The following is a 19,299-nucleotide window of genomic DNA, read 5'->3' on the forward strand; positions in this document are numbered from 1 at the left end:
CTATTGATTTCAAAATGATTAATAAGAAAGTGTTCCAAAAATATATTCCACTTATAGATAAAAATAAATTATTTTAATAAAAATTTTGGAATAATGTTTAGTTGAATAGCAGATCTACTAAATCCTAATTTCGTGAAAATTCTAATTTTACAATAAATTTTTAAATAAATGATGAATAGTATAAAATATGGTTTGAAATTAATTGAAGATAATTTAAGTAATTAGTAACTGATATTGAATTTTCGATATTCTGAAAATTTTCATAAGATTTGTTTAAATTTTTGTTTTTTGTAAGGTTAAAATCTTTTATTTTAGTCAGAAAACAAGTATTAATAGAAAATATGGGCAAATTAATGGTGGCAAAATTTGTGGACGAACAATTAGGAAATTTATACAATGTTCTAGGCAAAAAATATCTTAACAATAAATGAAAAATCACAAATATTTAACTTATGTCATACCACTTTCCTATATATATATAACAAAATATTTGTGTTTAAATCCTAGATTATCCCTTTTTGCCATAGCACATATATTTTTTTTTTGTTCTATTTGCTAATTGAAGTAGAATCTTATTTTGAGTTTTTTTTTTGTTTGATTTCAGCATTCGAATGGATCAACGGTCGAATGGAGCAGGGAGACAGTTTTTTCCCCACCTTGTGTGTTAGTATCTCTTCAAAACTATTGTACTTTGATCAATTTATTTTTGAATATTACTTAGTTTGTTGACTTGGTGGGTTTTATATAATGTGAAATTTGATCTTTATTTTGCATGACACACCCTTTGATTAAAAGAGTTTATAAATTGATTTCCCTTTATTAAATCATCAAAAAAAGTTATTAGGATATTGGGAAGAGCAGGAAGAGTTGTTCATAGAACATGAATCCTCAAAGCAACTCATCGAGCTGTAATTATTTTTAAAAATCATTTTTAAAAGTTTATGTAACATATCAGATTATTAAAATCGATATTCTATATATGTAAACTTATTTAATTTAATGGTATATTATTTGTTATTTACAAAAACAACCATCTAATTTAATATGTTCAATAAAAAATCATCATTTATTTTTAATTTCAAAAAAAAAGTTTAACAAAAATACTAATTAATTCTGATTATAATAAATAGATTAAAACCAAAATGAATTTTTAATTATATTTTATTCAATTATGAAAACAGTTATTATATTTGCAGTATATAATTTAACCACACGATTTAATATTTTATAAAATAGTATATTCTTTATATAAATTTTGGATTTTAGATTCATCACTATCTCGAAAAATTAAAATATTATCGATTTCTTAAATATTAATTCAAAATATATACAATGTTGAAGTTTTGCCGATTTTGGTTCATAAGTGGAAAAAAAAACAATTTTTAACAGTTAAGAATAGTTTTAGTGGATTTATATCATAACTGCTACAATTCTAATAAATTCTATTGTGAAAGGATTATTATTTCATTCTCACACTTTTATAGCAAACTAATACAATTTTATGTTATAGATCTTATACAACTAAATATATCAACAAATAAAACCCACACATATGTGAGGATCCAAAACACTTACTTATTTTCTTATCTGATAAACTAAAATATATAATATGAAATATATAGATTATTATTAAAAACAATCATAAAATGAAAAATCATATCTGGGAGGAGATATACCACTTTTGTTTTACTATTTTCTGTCCTGAAATAGATGTACGGTCTATCTCTTATAATTTTTTTTTATTGTAGTTATCTTTACATATAATAAAAGATAAACTAATCACTTTTTAAGTTTAAACAAATCGAATATGTAACCGGTATGAGTTCGGTTATATGAATGTTAACATTCCTAAAAAAAAAATAAAATATGTCTACAAACATAACTCCACAAATATGTAATCTATTATAAATGTTATAGTAAACTTAGTTTCTGAAATCAAATCCCCCACGTACGTTAACGCTAGTTATTCTATTAAACTATATGTAGTTAAGTTAACGCTGCTTATTAAGGTCACTCTCCTTCACAAATAGACCGTGGAATCCGTACGGAACCCTTCGCGGCAACCTCACGGCGGCGACGATTTCAAGCTCCGGCGACTTTGAGTCCATCACCAGAAACTTCGACTCTCCAGTCACCTCATCGTGAACGTACGTCACGACATAACCGTCATCCTCCTCGGCCTCCGGATCACTAGGATCCCTAGCCACGAAAAACGGTTCGCCGCCGTAACAACCTGGACCGTACATCCTACGCGCCACCGTACAATCATCCCTATCTCCTTTAGACACTTCGAGCTTCACCACCCCGGATATCTTCGGCATCGGATCACCAATCGCCGCGTAAACATACCTGCTCCGCCTCCCGAGAAACGCCGGATTAATCACCGCGAAATCGAGATTCCTCGCCGAGATCGGATGACGTGACACGATCCCGGTGACGAGATCGATCCTCACCTTCTCGACCAAAGCGTGAACCAGATCCATCCTCTCCAAAGTATGCTCAATCGACATAATGTTCGGAGCGATCAAAACGACGGCGTTTCCGTCGTCTTCATCCCAAGCATTGATGGCGTGAATGATATTAAATCCAGGAACCTCAAACCACTTTATCTCCGATTCATCTCCGGCGTACTTCGGGATCACACCGAGCCTCGGTGTTTTCCCTTTATCAGCACCGACCGGAGAGCCACCTTCGAGAACAAAATCCATCGGGTTCGTCCTCATCCCAAGCTGGATCTCAGCGAAAATCGCGTTGCGTTCTGTGATCGCGAAGTCGTGGAGAAACGACGGAGACGTCATGGAGAATATCGGAACGTCTCTCTGTTTTCTCCCGGCGGAATCAAACCGGAAATACGTTAAAAACGGTGGAACCGGACCGTACCGGAATGCGAATGTCTCTCCGGTTATTGGATCGGTTTTAGGATGAGCTGTCATACTCATCGCCAACTTCCCGTCGAAATCGTACCGTCCGATCGTTTCAATATCTCCTGACTCTGTTAATCGTACGGTGTAGGGTAAATCAGATTCACCTAAAGCGAAGAGACGGTTACTGAAGAAAGCTAGACTCGTATTAGCCAAACCAATGCCGTTAACCGGATTAAACTGTCCGGTTAAAACCCGAACCGCCGATAAAGCTCCACGAGCTACCGACGCGGTTACACCGTTGAATCCAGAGAACACGTTAGGCATAACCGGAGCTCCGGTTTGTTTCTCGACGTTGTATTTATAAGTCTTGACGTATCTGCTACAGAGTGTTGCTTTACCATCGTTGATCCGAATCGCGTGAAGCATACCGTCGCCGTCGAAGAGGTGGTAAGGACCACGAGGGAGGAACTGTGGATTCGGACCGTTACGGATGTAAGCTCCGTTAAGCGACGGCGGAAGAGAGCCGTGGATGATCTCACAGTCTGTAGGAGGAAGCTCGTCGAGGACAGGAGCGAAGTTGTCGGAGAGAACGTGTTTTGGATCGACTGAAGGACGTGACGGTGGATCGATGAAGGTGTTGATAACATCTTCGACGGTGGTGAAGAGAGATGTTGCGAGGTTCATTTGTGGTCGGGGTTTCGCCGGAGATGATGAGAGTGATGTGTGAAGGTTGGTTCGGTTGTGGAGTGTTTTAGGTTTGCTACTAGTACGACGGTGATCATTGCTGTCGCTTGGGTTAGTGATGGGAGAACGTTCTTCGACGACGGCGGAGTTGATACGGAGGAGACGGGGAGAAGAAGATGGACGGCGAAGAGAAGAGAGATGAAGAGAGAATGTGGAGATGAAGGAGGAGGAAGAAGAAGAAAGAGAGTCCATTGCTCTATACTTTTTTGTGTTTTAGTTGCTTTGCTTCCACGTTTAAGGCTGTGAAGGATGATGAGTGTGTGTGTTGTTGTTGTGGGGCTATTTATTGAGTTATGAAAATGAAAAATCAAGCAAATGTTTTCTTGTGAAACTAAGATTTTTTTTTTTTTTTTTTTGCTTTATTTTATGTGAAGCTAATATTTTATTTGGTTCGTTGGTTATTCTTATGTGAAGTTCTGATCTTCAATAATAATTTTGTCTCTATTCTTATTTTCCGCATACGTTTTTATTATTCTCCATAATATCAGAAGGATTATCCTGTATTTTATGTGACAGCAAAATTTTTCGTTAAATTTGGATTGATTGATTTGTCAAAATATAAGTTTCTGAAGCTAGGATAAAACCTAATAATGTTTTTTATTAGTAATTTACTCATAATATTATTTTATCAAATTTGATAGTTTTTCTAGGTTGCCCACATTTGATATTTTGGTTGTCAATTTCTTTTTCGTCAAAGTATTAGTTAATTCATTACTTTCTTACATTTCTTATTTGTTTTTTTTTTTAATTGCAGTTCCTTTTTTTTTTGACCGCATACATTTTCTTTTTGTCTAACCTATATATTCCTTTTTTGTTAATAATATAACATATGTAAATTTGAATCATTCCAATGATTGCTTCCATCCATAGGTTTTAATACTTTTTAAATATATATCATCAATAGTTCAAGATATAAACGATTACAAACAAACATGTGAAATGCATGGAATCTTGTAGCTATTCATAAACTCAATAGAACTAACTATGTTCATTCATGTGGTCCGGTTGTTGATCAAAATGAAAGCTCAGTAAGGCTAAGACTGACCTACAAATGTGGAAACTATAACAAACTCCTAATATGTAACTTGTAGTCGATAACTCGATATATTCGGTCGCTTTGGTCGGAATTCAGTATATAACAATTAATTTTGATATCTGTATATGTTGAGGCATTTACAGGGTTCAGAGTGCACAATCATCAAACAATATAAGAAAAGAGAGAATGACAGGTAATGGGTACATGTGTTGCGTATCTGGAATTGCCACTTTCTGGGTTTTGTGCATGTAATTGCCATTGATGCATGCACAATTGTTAGGTGTTATTCATACGTTGTAAGATAATAATACCAAACTCATTTTAAGTTAACTTTTTATGTGATTGATCAAAACTGTAACCGTTGTTTTTTTTTGTCCTTTCTTTCTTGACAACCCCAACCAATCTTCTTAGCTTTTCTACAGAAATACAGTAGTTGAACTCGGCAAGATTATCGTGTTTGGTTTAATTACTTTGAATCGGGCAGTCGGGCTTACTTTTTCGGTATAAACCAAAGTAAAACCGTAAAATCATGTCTAAAAAATTCCAAATCTCATTCGGTTTACTCGGTTCTTTACATGCCCGGCCGGTCACTAGACCATATCAATAGAATCGGCTCATCTGATAATTAAAAGTTTAAAACCTTAAAACATAAACAAAATTTTAGTCGGAGCCCCAAATCCATTAGATATGATCATAGAAAAGGTAAAGAGTTACAACAAGGGTTCCATGTCTTCTCTCCTTAGTCCTTACAAAGGTTCTTCCAACACAACAAAGACGCAGAGAAAGAAAGAGAGCGTATTTACAAAGTGGAGTACAGACAGTGAGAGAGAGAGAGAGAAGTCAAGGAACGGTCAAGCGATCAGAGCCAAGAGGCTTCAATGAAGATATTAGACGAAGGAGATGTAGTCTCTCTAAAAAAGGTTTCAACACCGCTTCTTCTTCAGGAGGAACAAAGGCCAAACATATGCTCAGCTCTTGTACCGCCTCTCCATATTGCCTGCTCCACAATAAACCATATATGCCAACAACAATTCAAGATCTTTTGTTTTGATCAAACAAAACCGACCAATTTACAGAACAGGGACAAGCAACAAAAGAACCATTCTTTGTAAAGATTTAAATCTATTACCTTTCGTAGTACAGCATCATACCAAGGTCTCTGCGAAGTACCCAGTTATGAGGTTGCAAAATCAACAACCTTTCTGCAGCCGCTATAGCCAACCTTTTGATCAGCAGAAACCGTATGTTAGGCCGAGAAAAGATTAAGGGTTTGCAAAATCTTTCGTCTTTCAAGTTTATTTTTTACCTAAGCTCTTGAGGCCGCAGCAATGGGCAATTAGAACTACTGATGTTGTTAAGTTGACTAAGAGGAGAAGTCAGCATTAGTCCAGGGGATGACTTCGTAGCACGTCTCCAGTGAAGCCTCTGCAAATAATCAAAAGACAAAATAGAATCTTTTCAATATGAAATCTTTTGGAGTTCAAGATTTGTACTTTGGCTTTAGGTGATAAGGACTTACAATCAAATTGGCAAGAGCAATCCCAATAATGTCTCTGTTTGTTGCGATGTCGAGGTCTTTAAGTGACTTTGCGGTTAAGTCTGATGCCATTGATCCAGGATCATCAACGCAGCTTCCATTGGCAATAGAGAACAAGCTCTGTCCTGAAGATATTTTAAAGAGTTCCTCAGGATACTCCGTTTCAGGCCAAATCAGAAAATCTTCCCCAACTGGAGATCCAACAATTGGCACATCGAGGCGCTTACAAACTTCAATGTATATTACACTAATCAGAAATGCTGCACATGGAAGAAAACAAAACCAATTAAAGACCAGAGACAACAACTGAGAAAAAAGGAAACTCTGATTGAGAAAGCCTAAAGATGAAACTTTTACCGGTGCTGCTTCTACAGTTAAGTACAGAGTGAAGGTAGTAGTGTTCTGGGTCTAAAGTAATAGATGTCCTCTTGAAGCCTCTCAAACCGAAAAGAACTGCATTTACAGCTTCAAGAATTTGTACCATGTGGCAGCCGATGTCTCGTGAGACTAATTCTGCCTCTACGTCTTTGGCAATTGCATCTATTTCACTCAACCACTCGGTTACACTCTTTTCATCTAACTGCAACAGCTCCTCAGAATCTGACTCACTTGAATCAGATTGATCTTGGACACTTTCCCTCTCGTTCATGAGTGACTGAGCATCCCTCTTTCGGTTAAAAGCCATGTAGGCTTCATCTTCAGCAGCAATGTAAAACAGAACCTGTGAGTCCATTTCCATAAGTAAATGAGCAAAAGCTTCAAGGATATAAGTAACATATATAGAAACTTCAACAAACTATGTTACTCTAAAATCATCAGAAACCAAGTAGAGGGTCAACAAAACCATAGTCATATCATGTTCAGTAATGGTCTGAAGCAAGTCACCAAGAGTCAGGGATTATACCTTAAGAAGAGAAATTTATTATATACCTTTGCAATCGAAATGTCACTGTCCTTCGATTGGATAGAGATCTCTCGAGCAAACATTTGTCTGGCTGACTTAGTGACCTGTAAATTAAGTAAATCAAGAAACAGGAACATGAGCAAACCTTATATAACAACAATCCATATGAAAAGCTAACAACATCAACAATAATAATCTTTTCAGATATCATCAGTCACTACAAAGATATCACTATTGCTGATTCAAGATCCAAGTAAGGAAGAATCATATTGTGGATTTACAAAACTGAACCTCTTGGTAAGTTTTGGGTCTCGGTGAGTCTTTATTAAGCTGACAGAGAAAGAGAGGGTAAGCAGAAGAAGCTGAGGCAGTCCCAGTCCTATTCCGAGGAAAAGGGATCTTCTTTTCAATTCCAGTCCAAGAACAAGGACGACGATGTTGATCATGATCATACCTGATGATCGTTAAAGAACATAAACTCATGTATCCCAAACGCAGTCTCATACCACAAAACTCCCAAATTTCTAAACATTTTTAACCAATACAAGCATAAGAAGTGAAGGGATTAGTAAATCACCTGAGAGTAGTGGTATGATGACCAAATCCAACAAATCTGGAAGCTGGTGAAGAAGACGCCGTCATAGTCATCATAGCTGATGCAGAGCCCAAAAGAGCAAACGAAGATGATCCACACAACATTTTTGTTTCTTTGATGGGGAGAGAGACAGACGAAACAGAGATGAAAAATTTCGTAGATTTGGAAAAAGATTGAAGTTTTATAAACAAGAAGAAGAATCTTCAGAGACGATGATGATGAGACAAGAAACGAAAGAAGAAGAAGAAGAAGAAGGTTTGTGAATACTACAATTCAAAGTCATGGATATGGCGTCTGGATAATCACTTCCAGCTAAAGAATAATCTGAGAATCTACAAGGAGTAAAGCAATTGCGCAAGTACAATCGAGATTTACCCAGTTCCATATCAAGCAAATGCGATTGAATTTTTTAAAAATGGAAGCTTTCTTCTGATTCTTTCCCCAAAAAGACGATTCCTTTAAACCAAGAAAGTGGAGAAAACAGAGGAGGAAGAGAAGAGAGGTTGGAGCATTGTTGTATTCTGGGTGAAGATTCGATGTGGGTTTTAGAGAAGGATTCTAGGGTTTTTATATATCAGAAGGATCTCGTCTCTTGAGTAAGTTCTCTCTCTCTCCTTCTGTGGTGGTGATAATGGCGGATTTGGTAAAAGGAAGATAGAAGAAGAGGTTTTTAAAAGGATGATGACAACACTTGTTGCACAGTTACAAATTATAAATTCATATTCTAAAATTTTCCTAAAAATTTTCTTTTTCTTTTTCTAAAAGATTATTTTTGCCTCCTTTGTGCGTCACTAAATTTTTTTTGGAAATATATATATATATATATATATATATTTATATTTATATGATAACTAAAATTACTCAAATTTTTAACTTGTTTTACCATAATTTTAAAAAAATTTCTTATTTTTACCAATAATAAGGAAATTGGTAAAAAAATATTATTGGAAACATTGACATATAAAAAAAAATTAAAGTATGTTTAGGTATTAATTTACTTCAATTTTTTTTTGGTATTTACATAAAAACAATTTTTATGAACTTATGTTTTTTTCTAACATCTTAATCTTTATTAATTTAAAATAGATAATACAAATGTATCAATTAGCATACAACCAAGATTTATGAGCTAATGTTTATAAATTTGAAATGATATACTCCCTTGATACAGATTATTTTTTAGAATTTTTTATTGTTTCACAATAGATGATTTTCTTTATATGTTTATCAATTAATACTAAAAAGTTACAAATTTCAAAAAATCATTAATTGAGAATTTAAAACCTTGATGAATTACTATTGGTTAATAATTATGAAAATATGTTATTATGAATAATAATGCATTTATTGGTAAACATTAAATATTTTTCTTAATTTATGTGAAAGTCTCAAAAAATCATCTATTCTAATACAGAGGGAGTATCCTACTATATTAATTGGGAAGTACAAATATGAAACTAACCTTAAATTGTGTTAAAAATTACATTCAATTGCAATTAGAAAAACTTAATTAAGATTAATTAATTAATTAAATAAATATAATTAATTAAAAAACAAAAATTGGAGACACATAAAATAAAATAAATTGTAGAAAAGTTAAAAAAACTATTAGAATCAAAAGTGATTTTTTATTTAAAAAAAATATAACAGCTTTTAAAAATCTAATCGAATAAAATCTATATAACTACAAATTTTATCAAAAAACTTTTCCAGCATGGGTTAAAATTTTTATCAAAAATCAGAAGTAATAAAATATATAACAGTTCCGTTTAACAGCTTAGATTTTAAAATTAATAAATAAAAAATATAGATATAGTATCTTTTTTTTTTTTGAAACACAGATATCGTATCTTATCTATTTAAAAAAATTATATTTTTCTTTTAGTCACTGTTTTTTAGGAAAACTAAATTAAATTGATATTTGAATATATTTAATGCTTGAAGGTGCTTATTATAGACAAGTAAGGAAGCCATGTAAAAAACAATGAATGTTTTTCTTTAAGAAGTATTTCAGAACCTTCAATAGCTATATATAGTTGCTTTTTTTACATGTTAGTTATATATTTTTACTTACTTCACAACTATAACAATGATTGCGTTTAATTGATAAATATTTAAACAATTTTATTCATTACATGCAACTGTTTTATTGATAGGTTTTCAATAAACATTTTTAAAATACAAAAATTTTAATATAAACAAACTAAATTTTTAATCACAAACCTTTATAAATAACATAATAACAAAATAAATTATTGAAAAATTTCATCAAAAAAAATTTAGCCCGCGGTTTTCCGCGGGTTAGTACCTAGTATATATATTAAAGGGAAAATTAGAAATAAATGATATTTTTCCAAACCTTTATTCATCTACACTTTATTTTTGTAGGTTTGGTCATATAGGTTTTAATTTGCTTTTTCACCCAGTTTTACCCTCATTTTTTAAAAACCAAAATAAAGAAAATATGAATATTTTTTTTAATATATTTTCGAATCATGTTAGCTCACGGTAATATCATAAACAATAACTAGATTATATATATTAAAAAAGAGAGGTTATGGTCTTAATACGTTGAACCAATTCTCAGCCATTATTTTTAAAAGATACGACCGTACCTTGAGATCTATTTTGAGAATATTAACAGGCACAGCTCGACTTGTCGACAAAAATAATAAGAAACAACTCGAGTTATTTAACGATGACTTCGATCGTTTGTGCGATGTCATTTTTCCCTCTGATATATATTTTTTGGATTAAATTAGTTACATGTAAAGTAACTAGAGTAGAAACGTTTTCTGCTTTTAATATCTCTACCAAATTGCTAACATGAAACTCATAATCCTAAGCCCTAACATAATACAGTTAGTACATTTGTTGGATACTATTCAATGTAATTTTCGTTAGATAACAACAAAATCTTCGTAATGCATGAAGAATATATAATTTTATGAGAAAAATATGTTTCGGCATTGTAGACGTCTCGAAACACATGAACCCTCCTCTATAGAGACTGAGTCAAATCCCTCTTTATAAGGTGTCAGTACAAAAGTAATTGCGTACAGTGCCGGCTCAAGGTTTTTGGGAGCCCCTAGGCAATTTTTTTTGAATGAAAGACCAATTTTTTTTTAAACCTCTGTTATATGTTAAAAATAATATCGATTTCATTTTGATAATATATAAACATTTGATAAAATTATAAAAATTTATTTTTGTTCTACGTTGGAGTCAGTTGAGATAATTATAGAGAAAATAGAGAATTTTTTTGGTTATTGACTCGTAAAAGTAAATCGTTAAAACATATTTTAATGAACTATTTTTGTGTTATAAATTTTGTTTTTGCCTCTTTTATCTTATTTTATTTTTTTGTGTCCCTTTATCTTGCATTATTTTTTTTTTGTGCCTCTTTATCCTGTATTGTTTTTTGTGCCCTTTTATTTTGTATTATTTTTTTTGTGCCCCTTTATCTTATATTATTTATCTCTTTAATTTATGAATTCAGGGCGGTCGCACCCCTTGTCCCCCTATCTAAGCCGGCACTGATTGCGTATACTAGACAAGCCACTAGTTTTAAGAGGAAAACATTCCAAATTTGTACTTCTTGGATGATCGAAAAGGGGGGGGGGGGGGAAGTTAGTGGCTATTTCAAGAGATTCTAATGATTCTAGGGATCAATGTTTAATTGTTTTTAACAACCATCAAAACCTTTTTTTTGTTTCTCCTCTTTTTCGTCTTTTTTCTAAATAATTAAAAATACACATTCTAAAATATATTAGAACATATTTAAACAATAAATACAGAATCATAACCATAAATTAAGATTATTCAAAAAATATTCACTTTTCTTATTTAATTTATTTTCTTTCTATTTCTATGGTATTCTAAGTTTTACAGATTATAAATTCTAAAATGTCTATGATATATCTTCTACTTCTTTTAGTATACAGAGCAAAACGTGGAAAATATATTTTGAATTGATGTAGAATGAAGAAAAATGTAGAATACATATTCTTAATTTTGTAGAACATACAAAATTCATGTTCTGAAGTTTTTAGAACAAATTTCTTGTCTAAACTTCGTAGAACATGTACAAAGTGTAGAATGAATAATCTAAATGTTTCAGAACTTGAAAAAATCGTAGAAAGTCTTTTCTGAACAATTTAGACCAGAAATCATCAATTTACAAACTGATTTTTGACACCCAAAACATTTTTTTTTCAATTTTTTTTTATACAATTGTATACTAACATGTGTTTTCTGTTTGTTTTTTTGGTTTAAACTCCTAAAAACTTCACTATATTTATCAGTAAGGGTATTTTTGTCACAATTGACAATCTACAAAAAAAAAAAAAAAAAAAAAAGTGTATATGGTCAAATGTGTAGAAAAACCTCCTCTATTTCTAATTTTCTCTATATTAAAATGCTTATTATTGCACAGTAATTTTTTTTTTGTCTAACGCCAAACAAAAAAACATGAAACAACAAATTATACAACCAACCAAAAGATATTGCAACAGTAAAAACAGAAATAAAGCGAGAATCACGAGAACACGTATCATATGCATGAAACATCCCTCTATATAACTATCCAAAAACTTCACTGACAAAAAACTGTGGAAATTTTAAAATTTTTAACACCCATTTTTCAATACGTCCATTATGATATTCTGGAGTGTGCAAATAAGCGTTTCGAGTTTTGTTCATAGTTAGTAACAGTTCCATAGTATAATAATTGATAAGGAAGTAGGTGTTTGATGATAATCTGTTATTTACCAGAGCAAAAACATTTATCTCCAGAAACCAGAGTAGAGCTAGTTTCTCTGGTGAGAGTGTGAGATTAAGTGCACCAATGTAATTTCTCTATTAGTTAGTGTCATCTGACCGAAAATACATTATTAATTGTTATTAAGTAACAAAAAAGATGATGAAATAAGATTATATTTTAGTGGTTTGTTTTGCCCAAAAAAAAAATGAGTTTTAGGGGTTTGTAACTTTGTATTAACATCGTCAAATTCAAATTTGATAATACATGTGTGTGCATAGTTCTGAGATACATATAAAAACCATGTATATATACTCAGATCTTAATTTAGAACTATAAATTTAGTCATACAAACGGCTCTATTTTTCTGGTATTAAAAGTCACATATTTTTGTCCTAGTTAATTCAATTATTTAAAATATCTTAAGTTTTGGTCCGGTATATGAATATCTCTTAGTCTCTTCATTCCTCAAAAGTTGAACCTACATAATTGTAAACTTTTCCCCTTTCCGCCAAACCTACTAGATAATTAATTAGAAAGATATTTTTGATTAGGTCGATAACTTTTATGTGGTTCTGAATTTGATACATTGGATTTTGGAACTGTTCTTAATTTAGTTAAATTTTAATTAGGATTATCTTCCCAGAACATAAGCATATATTCCCGCAGATCCCATAAAGAAGACTGGATAATGTAGCCGCTTGTCTTTATATTTTTATAAGAGTTATTTGTCTACTTAACTTTTATATTTTGAAAGTGGATTACTTACTTTACATGAGATTCGATTCTGATAAACGAATCTAATGAAAATTACATGGAACTGAGTATATATAAACCAATAATAGTTTTTGCTTTCTTGTTTTTTCTTGGCACAAAACTTTTTTTTTGTTTTTCCTCTATAATTTCTGTCTTTTGTTAGATATTATGGAAGCATTAAGTGGATGATAACCTCATCCAGAACGATTGGTAGGAGCACGGCACAATCATCATTGGTGTGAATAATGGCAGTATATATGCTAAACAATGGTATATATTGGTATGTATCTAATTCTATCAATCAAGTATATATCTATATATATAAATTAAATGGATTTCACGAACGTATAACTACACAACCAAAACGCGTGAAGAAAATACACTTATATACACATACGATAAACTAATACTGTTAGTAATGTTACGTTTACCTAGTTTTGGATACTTTATTTTTCTTAACCAGATTCATTTTTTTGAAATTTTTTTTACATATATATTTTTCTTAACCAGATTCATATAATCATAATTGTTGTTTATGGATATATTTTTGTTGTTAGAATGATTTTAAGTTCATCATAGAATTAGGTATTATTAATGGTCGACTACTCCTACTATTATCCATGTCATGGTTAACCCCATCATGTAAGTTTTAATCGCGAAATGTTAAAAGTAACATATATATTCACATTTGCTTTTAGAAATTAGTTTGAATATCAACACAAGTATATTTTGAGGATAAACGATCTTGACTTATTTACGTTATTGAGTGACGTTAAAATGGAAGATTACTATTGGGATCCTGACGTTAAAAAGACTAAATCAAAGTATCAACTTGAAAGGAGTGCTTGCCCCACATGACGATGGCTGATTGACAATAGTATTTAATACTAGTTTATATCGAGTACTAGTTTTTCAAAATGCTTTAATGTTTTATATATGTATATTGTCAAATAGTAATGTAATGTTTATATATATATTAATATTCATCAATTATGTATAGAGTGGAAACGTAGGGCTCCGTATCTGTATGGAATTAGCTACGATATCCCAAACTCCATTATCCATATCCTTTTTGTTGTGTGTCAATTATTTGTTTTGTCTGACCTTTTGATTGGAGTTTATATTTTTACTATATAAAGTAGACCATAATTGGAAGGATAACACGTATGTATGACTATGATGAATTGGCTGGTTGTGTGGATTATAGATTCGTTATAATATTAAAAACCTGCATAAATTAATGTAAATATAAACACTGATTTCAGGCAGGTTTGTGATTGTTACTTCAAACACATTTTACATTAGTTTTTATTTATTTATTTTACATTAGTTTTTAACTAGGAATTGTTACCCAATAGGCGAATATAATTATACTTAAATTTATGGTACAAAAATGCATATATCAAAAAACAGTTGAACAGCCAAAAGACTACGAGAGTGTAGTTAGTGTGTAAGGTATGCAAGTTTTGCTCATCGAACGTCATTATTAGAGCAAGATGTTTCCAATATATATAATTTTTAGTAATGGATCAATCATATGATATCACCGTACTACGCAGCATGCATCTAACTTCAATTATATGCCAACTTGCTTTTATAATATTGTATAAATTTGGAAAGGACAAAATATTTTATGTCTTTTTACATTATCAGAAATCTATATATGTGTAAATATATTGATTTGAGGAACCTTCCCATGAAGATTGGACCTATACTTACACTGGTCTCTCTTTTTCAAAGCTGGCAGTCTCATCCCTTTATCCTACGGCCTACCTAATCTTTTTGTCCCATGAATTGCATCACATTTGGATGGATAAATTTAGTATTGGATATACTATATAGATGTACAGTATTTCCCAATTTTATTATATAATTTTCTGCCAATATTTTTTCACAAATAAAAAGTCTCGAATATTATTGTTTAAACACCACTACACAAATGATAAATTGGTACCAGACCTATGTCATCATGTCAGCACTCTTATAAAACGATTGACCAAAATGTTTTTGATTTCACATTAGACATAATTCGTGATATTATATTTTTGGTAGATTTGTCAATGTAAAATTATAAACCCTCTACTATGAATCCACGTCAATGTAAAAATATTAAACAATGACAAGAAAACACGACTAGATAACAATATAAGGAAACTAGACACGAGTGCACTCTCTCTCGGTTTGTCACAAGACTAGACATGAGTACACCCTAAAAGGACAAATCCTAATGTGACATTTGACTTTACTATTGGCCTATAGGGGTTTTAAAAGACAATCTTAATGTACAAGTTAATATATTTGTTTTCCACAATTATATAGTATTTTTTAATTTGTTCAGTTAACAACATGCATTATACAAAATTATAGTCTATTAAATTTGTAAGTTATAAATTGCTCAGCAATTAATAATTTGTATGATTTTTTTCATATATAAATATATGGTTTATGAAGTAACCAAAGGGCACATTAACACAAATAATATACCTTTGAGCAGCCTTTTTATATACTTTGTACCATTTCGGCTTGCTATGTTTCGTAATTAAAGGTTCAAATGGTTGGAACGAACATAATGGACTGTATTATTCCTTTCACTTAACAAAAAGGTTTATTATATCAGTTATTGGAACCAAGGTGTGTAACCGGGAACGGTCCGTTGAGAATGAGATGACTCGCGTAAGATGGGCTTAATTTGGGCCTAAGCTCAAAAAATTTACGCCAAAATCGACCCGTTTGGATATCGCCAAACCGCCATAGTTTACTCCAGCTGAATAGAGGAGGAGGAGTCGGCGGAGAATTGCACCGAGAAAGACGAAAATGGTAGGCGGAATCGGCGGTTCAAGAGGAGGAGGAGGAGGAAGAGCGTCAGCGGATCTTCACTCCGCGGCACGATCCGGTGATTTAGCGGCAGTTCAATCTATAATCAGCTCTAATCCGTTAGCTGTTAATTCTAGGGATAAGCATTCTCGGACTCCGTATCCTTTTTTTTTTTTTCTTTTTTTCCTCAGCATAATCACTCGTCTTCGATTTTGATTCTGGTTGATTTGATCATGGGAAGTTTAAATTCTCTTGACTCGTTTCGTTTCTCTTATAATTGCTGAATGTTATTTGATACGGCCTTAGTTAGGGTTCATGGCGAGCTCCCTGTGGTATCTATGCCACAGGTCTCTATATTGTATTCATCAATTCGGGAATTTACAGGCTTAGATAGGTAAGCACGATTATGCTGTGAAGTCTGAACTGCTTGTACTGTATTTACATTACATGTTGATGATATAGCCTTACCTTTCCCATTCTTTGTAGTATCAACCTATTGTTATTATGTTATATCATGCGATTGGAACCTGAGTATTGGCTTATACAACATTGCTCAATGTTAACAGGTCTCTCTAGGTTTTTAATTTTGATACTTCACACATGACTCATGTGACATGAGCTATGAAAATGGCATAGTTTATAAGGTTAGAGGATTACAGCTAGAGAGATTATAGATTTGACTTAGCTGGTTGTCTGTCTGCTTTAGGAAGAGTGATCTACTTTTTTTTTTTTTTTCCTTGCATGACTTCGTTGTCTATTGCTTTGTCCTTAACATCATGATCTCTTGGGGAAAATAGACTACACTTAGCAGCATGGGCAGGCCATAATGAGGTTGTGAGCTACTTATGCAAGAACAAAGCCGATGTTGGTGCTGCAGCAGTAGACGACATGGGTGCAATTCACTTTGCTTCCCAAAAGGGGCATTTGGAAGTTGTGAGAACTCTATTATCCCTTGGGGCTTCTGTGAAATCTATCACCCGCAAGGGACTTTCACCTCTTCACTATGCTGCTCAAGGTTCTCATTTTGAACTCGTCAAGTATTTAGTTAAGAAAGGAGCAAATGTCAGAGCCACTACAAAGGCCGGGAAGAATCCAGCAGATGTTGCTGGTAATGCAGAGACCCAAAACTTCCTCGAAGAATGTGAAGAGCAGGCGAGGAAAGCTAAGGCAAACAATGAGAAAAAGACAGAAGAAGTGAAACCTGAGAGTTGTAGCAATGAAGGAGATACCAAGGATCTGAAAAGAAAGGATTCTGAGGATGGGAACGAGGAGGGGAAAGAAGAAGCTTCTCAGGTAGCTAAAAAGCCAAAAGTTACTCTTCCTCATCTTCAGGAGACTGATGACACAGAAGCTGATCAAGAAGAAGATACTGAGGAGGCAAATAATGTAACTTGTTCTAATCCATCAGAAGTATCTACTTAACTAGAGTTGTAAGATCCATTATATGAGATAACTTTTGTTTGCTCGTAAAAGTCTGTAAAAGAATCCATCAGTTTCCATTTTAGAATTGGTAAAACAGATTGTGTTTTTAGGCTGTTCAATCAATCCTCAAGACTTATAAGCTGCTTCTCTGTATTGCTTTCTTTTGCTTTAAATGATTTAAGATTACATCACACAACTGTCTACGAATCATTACACCACTCACCGACTCTCTCCCAAGTAATGTGTTTTTCTAAGCCTTTGGAAAAAGAATTTTCAAGTATTGTCTAGCCATCCATCCGAGAACCGAGAAGTAAACAAGTACCAAACAAGCACGCTTCACTTGTACCAAGAGATTCACATTAGAAAACTGGTTCTTAACTGAACAACAAGCTTGAGGGAACCAAGATTTTGCATGCCTTAAGATCCGTACGATGAAGACTGTGATCATGGAAGTTGCAAAGCCAGAGACGATGCCAGCGATCACATCGTATTTCCAGTACTTTGGTGTTGCTTCTCCATTAAGCCATGACTGTAAAAGCTTAGAGATTCTGGAAAAAAAAACCAATGAAAGAGGATGAATAACAATGCCAAGACAAGACAAGACTCAGAAGCTGTGCTATTACAGATTATTATGGCTATTATGATACTTTCTCTTCATCACTCTCATATGTATAAAAATGAGAGAAAACATAAGAACTTACACAATAGAGTATTGCTTAACAATGTCGGTGAAAGAAAGATCATTAGCTGGGCAACCGAAAAAGCTATCCCGATAAAGCTTTATTTTAGGAATCCCTAATGTGTACCAGCAATCGTAAGTCTCATTCACCTGGACAAACAAAGATACCACCCATCAGAAACACAGTGCTACAAAGAACAGCTAAACCAACTGATATCATCAAATCAGAGAGAAATCTATATGAACATGCCTTGAAGTTATCTTTGGTAAGCAACGCAGCACCAAAGTTAGGTCTGCACTCAGGAGGAAGGGCTTCATTAGGTGCTTCTGAAAACGCTAGCCGTGTTTGACCCATCAAGTTATCTTTATACTCTACCTGTAAATGCCATGAAGGGATATAAGTACATTGCTCTTCTTTGGAACGTCAAAGAGGAGATTTTTGCTAAAATATCTTAACACAACCTTGAAGACAGAAGCCCAATAGTAATCATACCGACATCTGAATTTATCTCTCTCAAAAGGGTAAAACACATGTTGCGCTTTGATGTTCAAAAGTCCAATGCCACACACTTTAGAAGACCTAAGATCAACAGCTACATCAAAAGATACAAAAACCCCCCCAATTAACACAAGAAACCTATCAATTGATGATGAACTCAATAGAATCAAAACTTTATTATATAACTTACAGCTGGAAACAATTTTGCAACGGGAATGAAGAGACGCGGAAGCAGAAGAAGTAGAAGAAGAAGAAGAAGAAGAAGAAGAAGAAACCCACAATTCACCGATTAAAATCACAAAAACCCCTAATAGAAACGATAAGACGACGAAGCTGGTGATCGAGAAGACTATCACTGTACAAAATCGCAAAATCAACGAAGAAAAACTCCTCTTTTGCTTCTTCGTCGTCGTCACCGTTTCTTCGGAATCCATTTTAAAGCTTTCTTCTCAGGTGAGTGAGTTTTTAACTCAGAACAAAGAAATCGAAGAATCCATCTTTTCCCGGTGATCTAAACACGACGGTTACCGGAAAATCAAATCATACAGATTTTTTTTTTTTTTTTTTAAATCGCTCCTCTCTTTATTTTATTTTTCTCCCCTTTCAGAGTCTTTGCCTATCGTTGTAAAAATAAATGCAATTAAAACTAAAAATGAAATTTTCAGACAAGGTTGATCCAATGTGAATGTG

The 19,299-nt window shown here is 32.9% G+C and overlaps 3 protein-coding genes and 1 pseudogene across 5 annotated transcripts; 1 reads left to right on the top strand and 3 right to left on the bottom strand.

Moving 5' to 3' along the window:
* Positions 1-1,883: 1,883 nt before the first annotated feature.
* Positions 1,884-4,054, bottom strand: LOC104723131 (putative carotenoid cleavage dioxygenase 4, chloroplastic pseudogene; annotated as a pseudogene). Its single transcript, XR_015572153.1, has one exon. The product of XR_015572153.1 is annotated as a putative carotenoid cleavage dioxygenase 4, chloroplastic pseudogene (transcript).
* A 1,248-nt stretch (positions 4,055-5,302) lies between these two features.
* Positions 5,303-8,472, bottom strand: LOC104723132 (uncharacterized). Of its 2 annotated transcripts, XM_010441448.3 has the most exons (8): positions 7,663-8,472; positions 7,377-7,539; positions 7,112-7,189; positions 6,539-6,902; positions 6,164-6,441; positions 5,951-6,069; positions 5,774-5,866; positions 5,303-5,641 (listed from the first exon to the last, which is right to left on the bottom strand). In XM_010441448.3, exons 1-8 carry the CDS (start codon positions 7,782-7,784, stop codon positions 5,485-5,487), a joined length of 1,374 nt encoding a protein of 457 aa, XP_010439750.2. In that variant the 5' UTR covers positions 7,785-8,472; the 3' UTR covers positions 5,303-5,484. The 2 variants fall into 2 exon arrangements, with proteins under 2 accessions (XP_010439750.2, XP_010439751.2); XM_010441449.2 differs by lacking the exon at positions 7,377-7,539 and having other exon boundaries at positions 7,663-8,369.
* Positions 8,473-14,195: 5,723 nt separating this feature from the next.
* LOC104723133 (uncharacterized) lies at positions 14,196-17,573 on the top strand. The gene is made up of 2 exons (XM_010441451.3): positions 14,196-16,167; positions 16,807-17,573. Exons 1-2 carry the CDS (start codon positions 16,010-16,012, stop codon positions 17,429-17,431), a joined length of 783 nt encoding a protein of 260 aa, XP_010439753.1. The 5' UTR covers positions 14,196-16,009; the 3' UTR covers positions 17,432-17,573.
* On the bottom strand, positions 17,562-19,272 carry LOC104723134 (uncharacterized). The gene is made up of 5 exons (XM_010441452.3): positions 18,800-19,272; positions 18,573-18,703; positions 18,361-18,486; positions 18,133-18,260; positions 17,562-17,979 (listed from the first exon to the last, which is right to left on the bottom strand). The coding sequence occupies exons 1-5, from the start codon at positions 19,041-19,043 to the stop codon at positions 17,682-17,684; spliced, it is 927 nt and encodes a 308-aa protein (XP_010439754.2). The 5' UTR covers positions 19,044-19,272; the 3' UTR covers positions 17,562-17,681.
* Between the last annotated feature and the right edge of the window lie 27 nt (positions 19,273-19,299).

Source organism: Camelina sativa, chromosome 11, assembly GCF_030686135.1.
Source record: "Camelina sativa cultivar CO46 ecotype springtype chromosome 11, ASM3068613v1".
Classification (NCBI taxonomy): domain Eukaryota; kingdom Viridiplantae; phylum Streptophyta; class Magnoliopsida; order Brassicales; family Brassicaceae; genus Camelina; species Camelina sativa.

Bases quoted from the DNA above. Each gene is read 5' to 3' on its own strand.
- LOC104723133 (XM_010441451.3), top strand. From the start codon at position 16,010: ATGGTAGGCGGAATCGGCGGTTCAAGAGGAGGAGGAGGAGGAAGAGCG. The intron at 16,168-16,806 runs GTATCCTTTTTT...TGGGGAAAATAG, and splicing joins GATAAGCATTCTCGGACTCC to ACTACACTTAGCAGCATGGG.
- LOC104723134 (XM_010441452.3), bottom strand. From the start codon at position 19,043: ATGGATTCCGAAGAAACGGTGACGACGACGAAGAAGCAAAAGAGGAGT. The intron at 18,704-18,799 runs GTAAGTTATATA...CTTTTGATGTAG, and splicing joins TTGCAAAATTGTTTCCAGCT to CTGTTGATCTTAGGTCTTCT. The intron at 17,980-18,132 runs GTAAGTTCTTAT...TTTTTTTTCCAG, and splicing joins GTTAAGCAATACTCTATTGT to AATCTCTAAGCTTTTACAGT.
- LOC104723132 (XM_010441448.3), bottom strand. From the start codon at position 7,784: ATGTTGTGTGGATCATCTTCGTTTGCTCTTTTGGGCTCTGCATCAGCT. The intron at 6,070-6,163 runs GTAAGTCCTTAT...GATTATTTGCAG, and splicing joins TTGCTCTTGCCAATTTGATT to AGGCTTCACTGGAGACGTGC. The intron at 5,642-5,773 runs GTAATAGATTTA...ATTGTGGAGCAG, and splicing joins ATGATGCTGTACTACGAAAG to GCAATATGGAGAGGCGGTAC.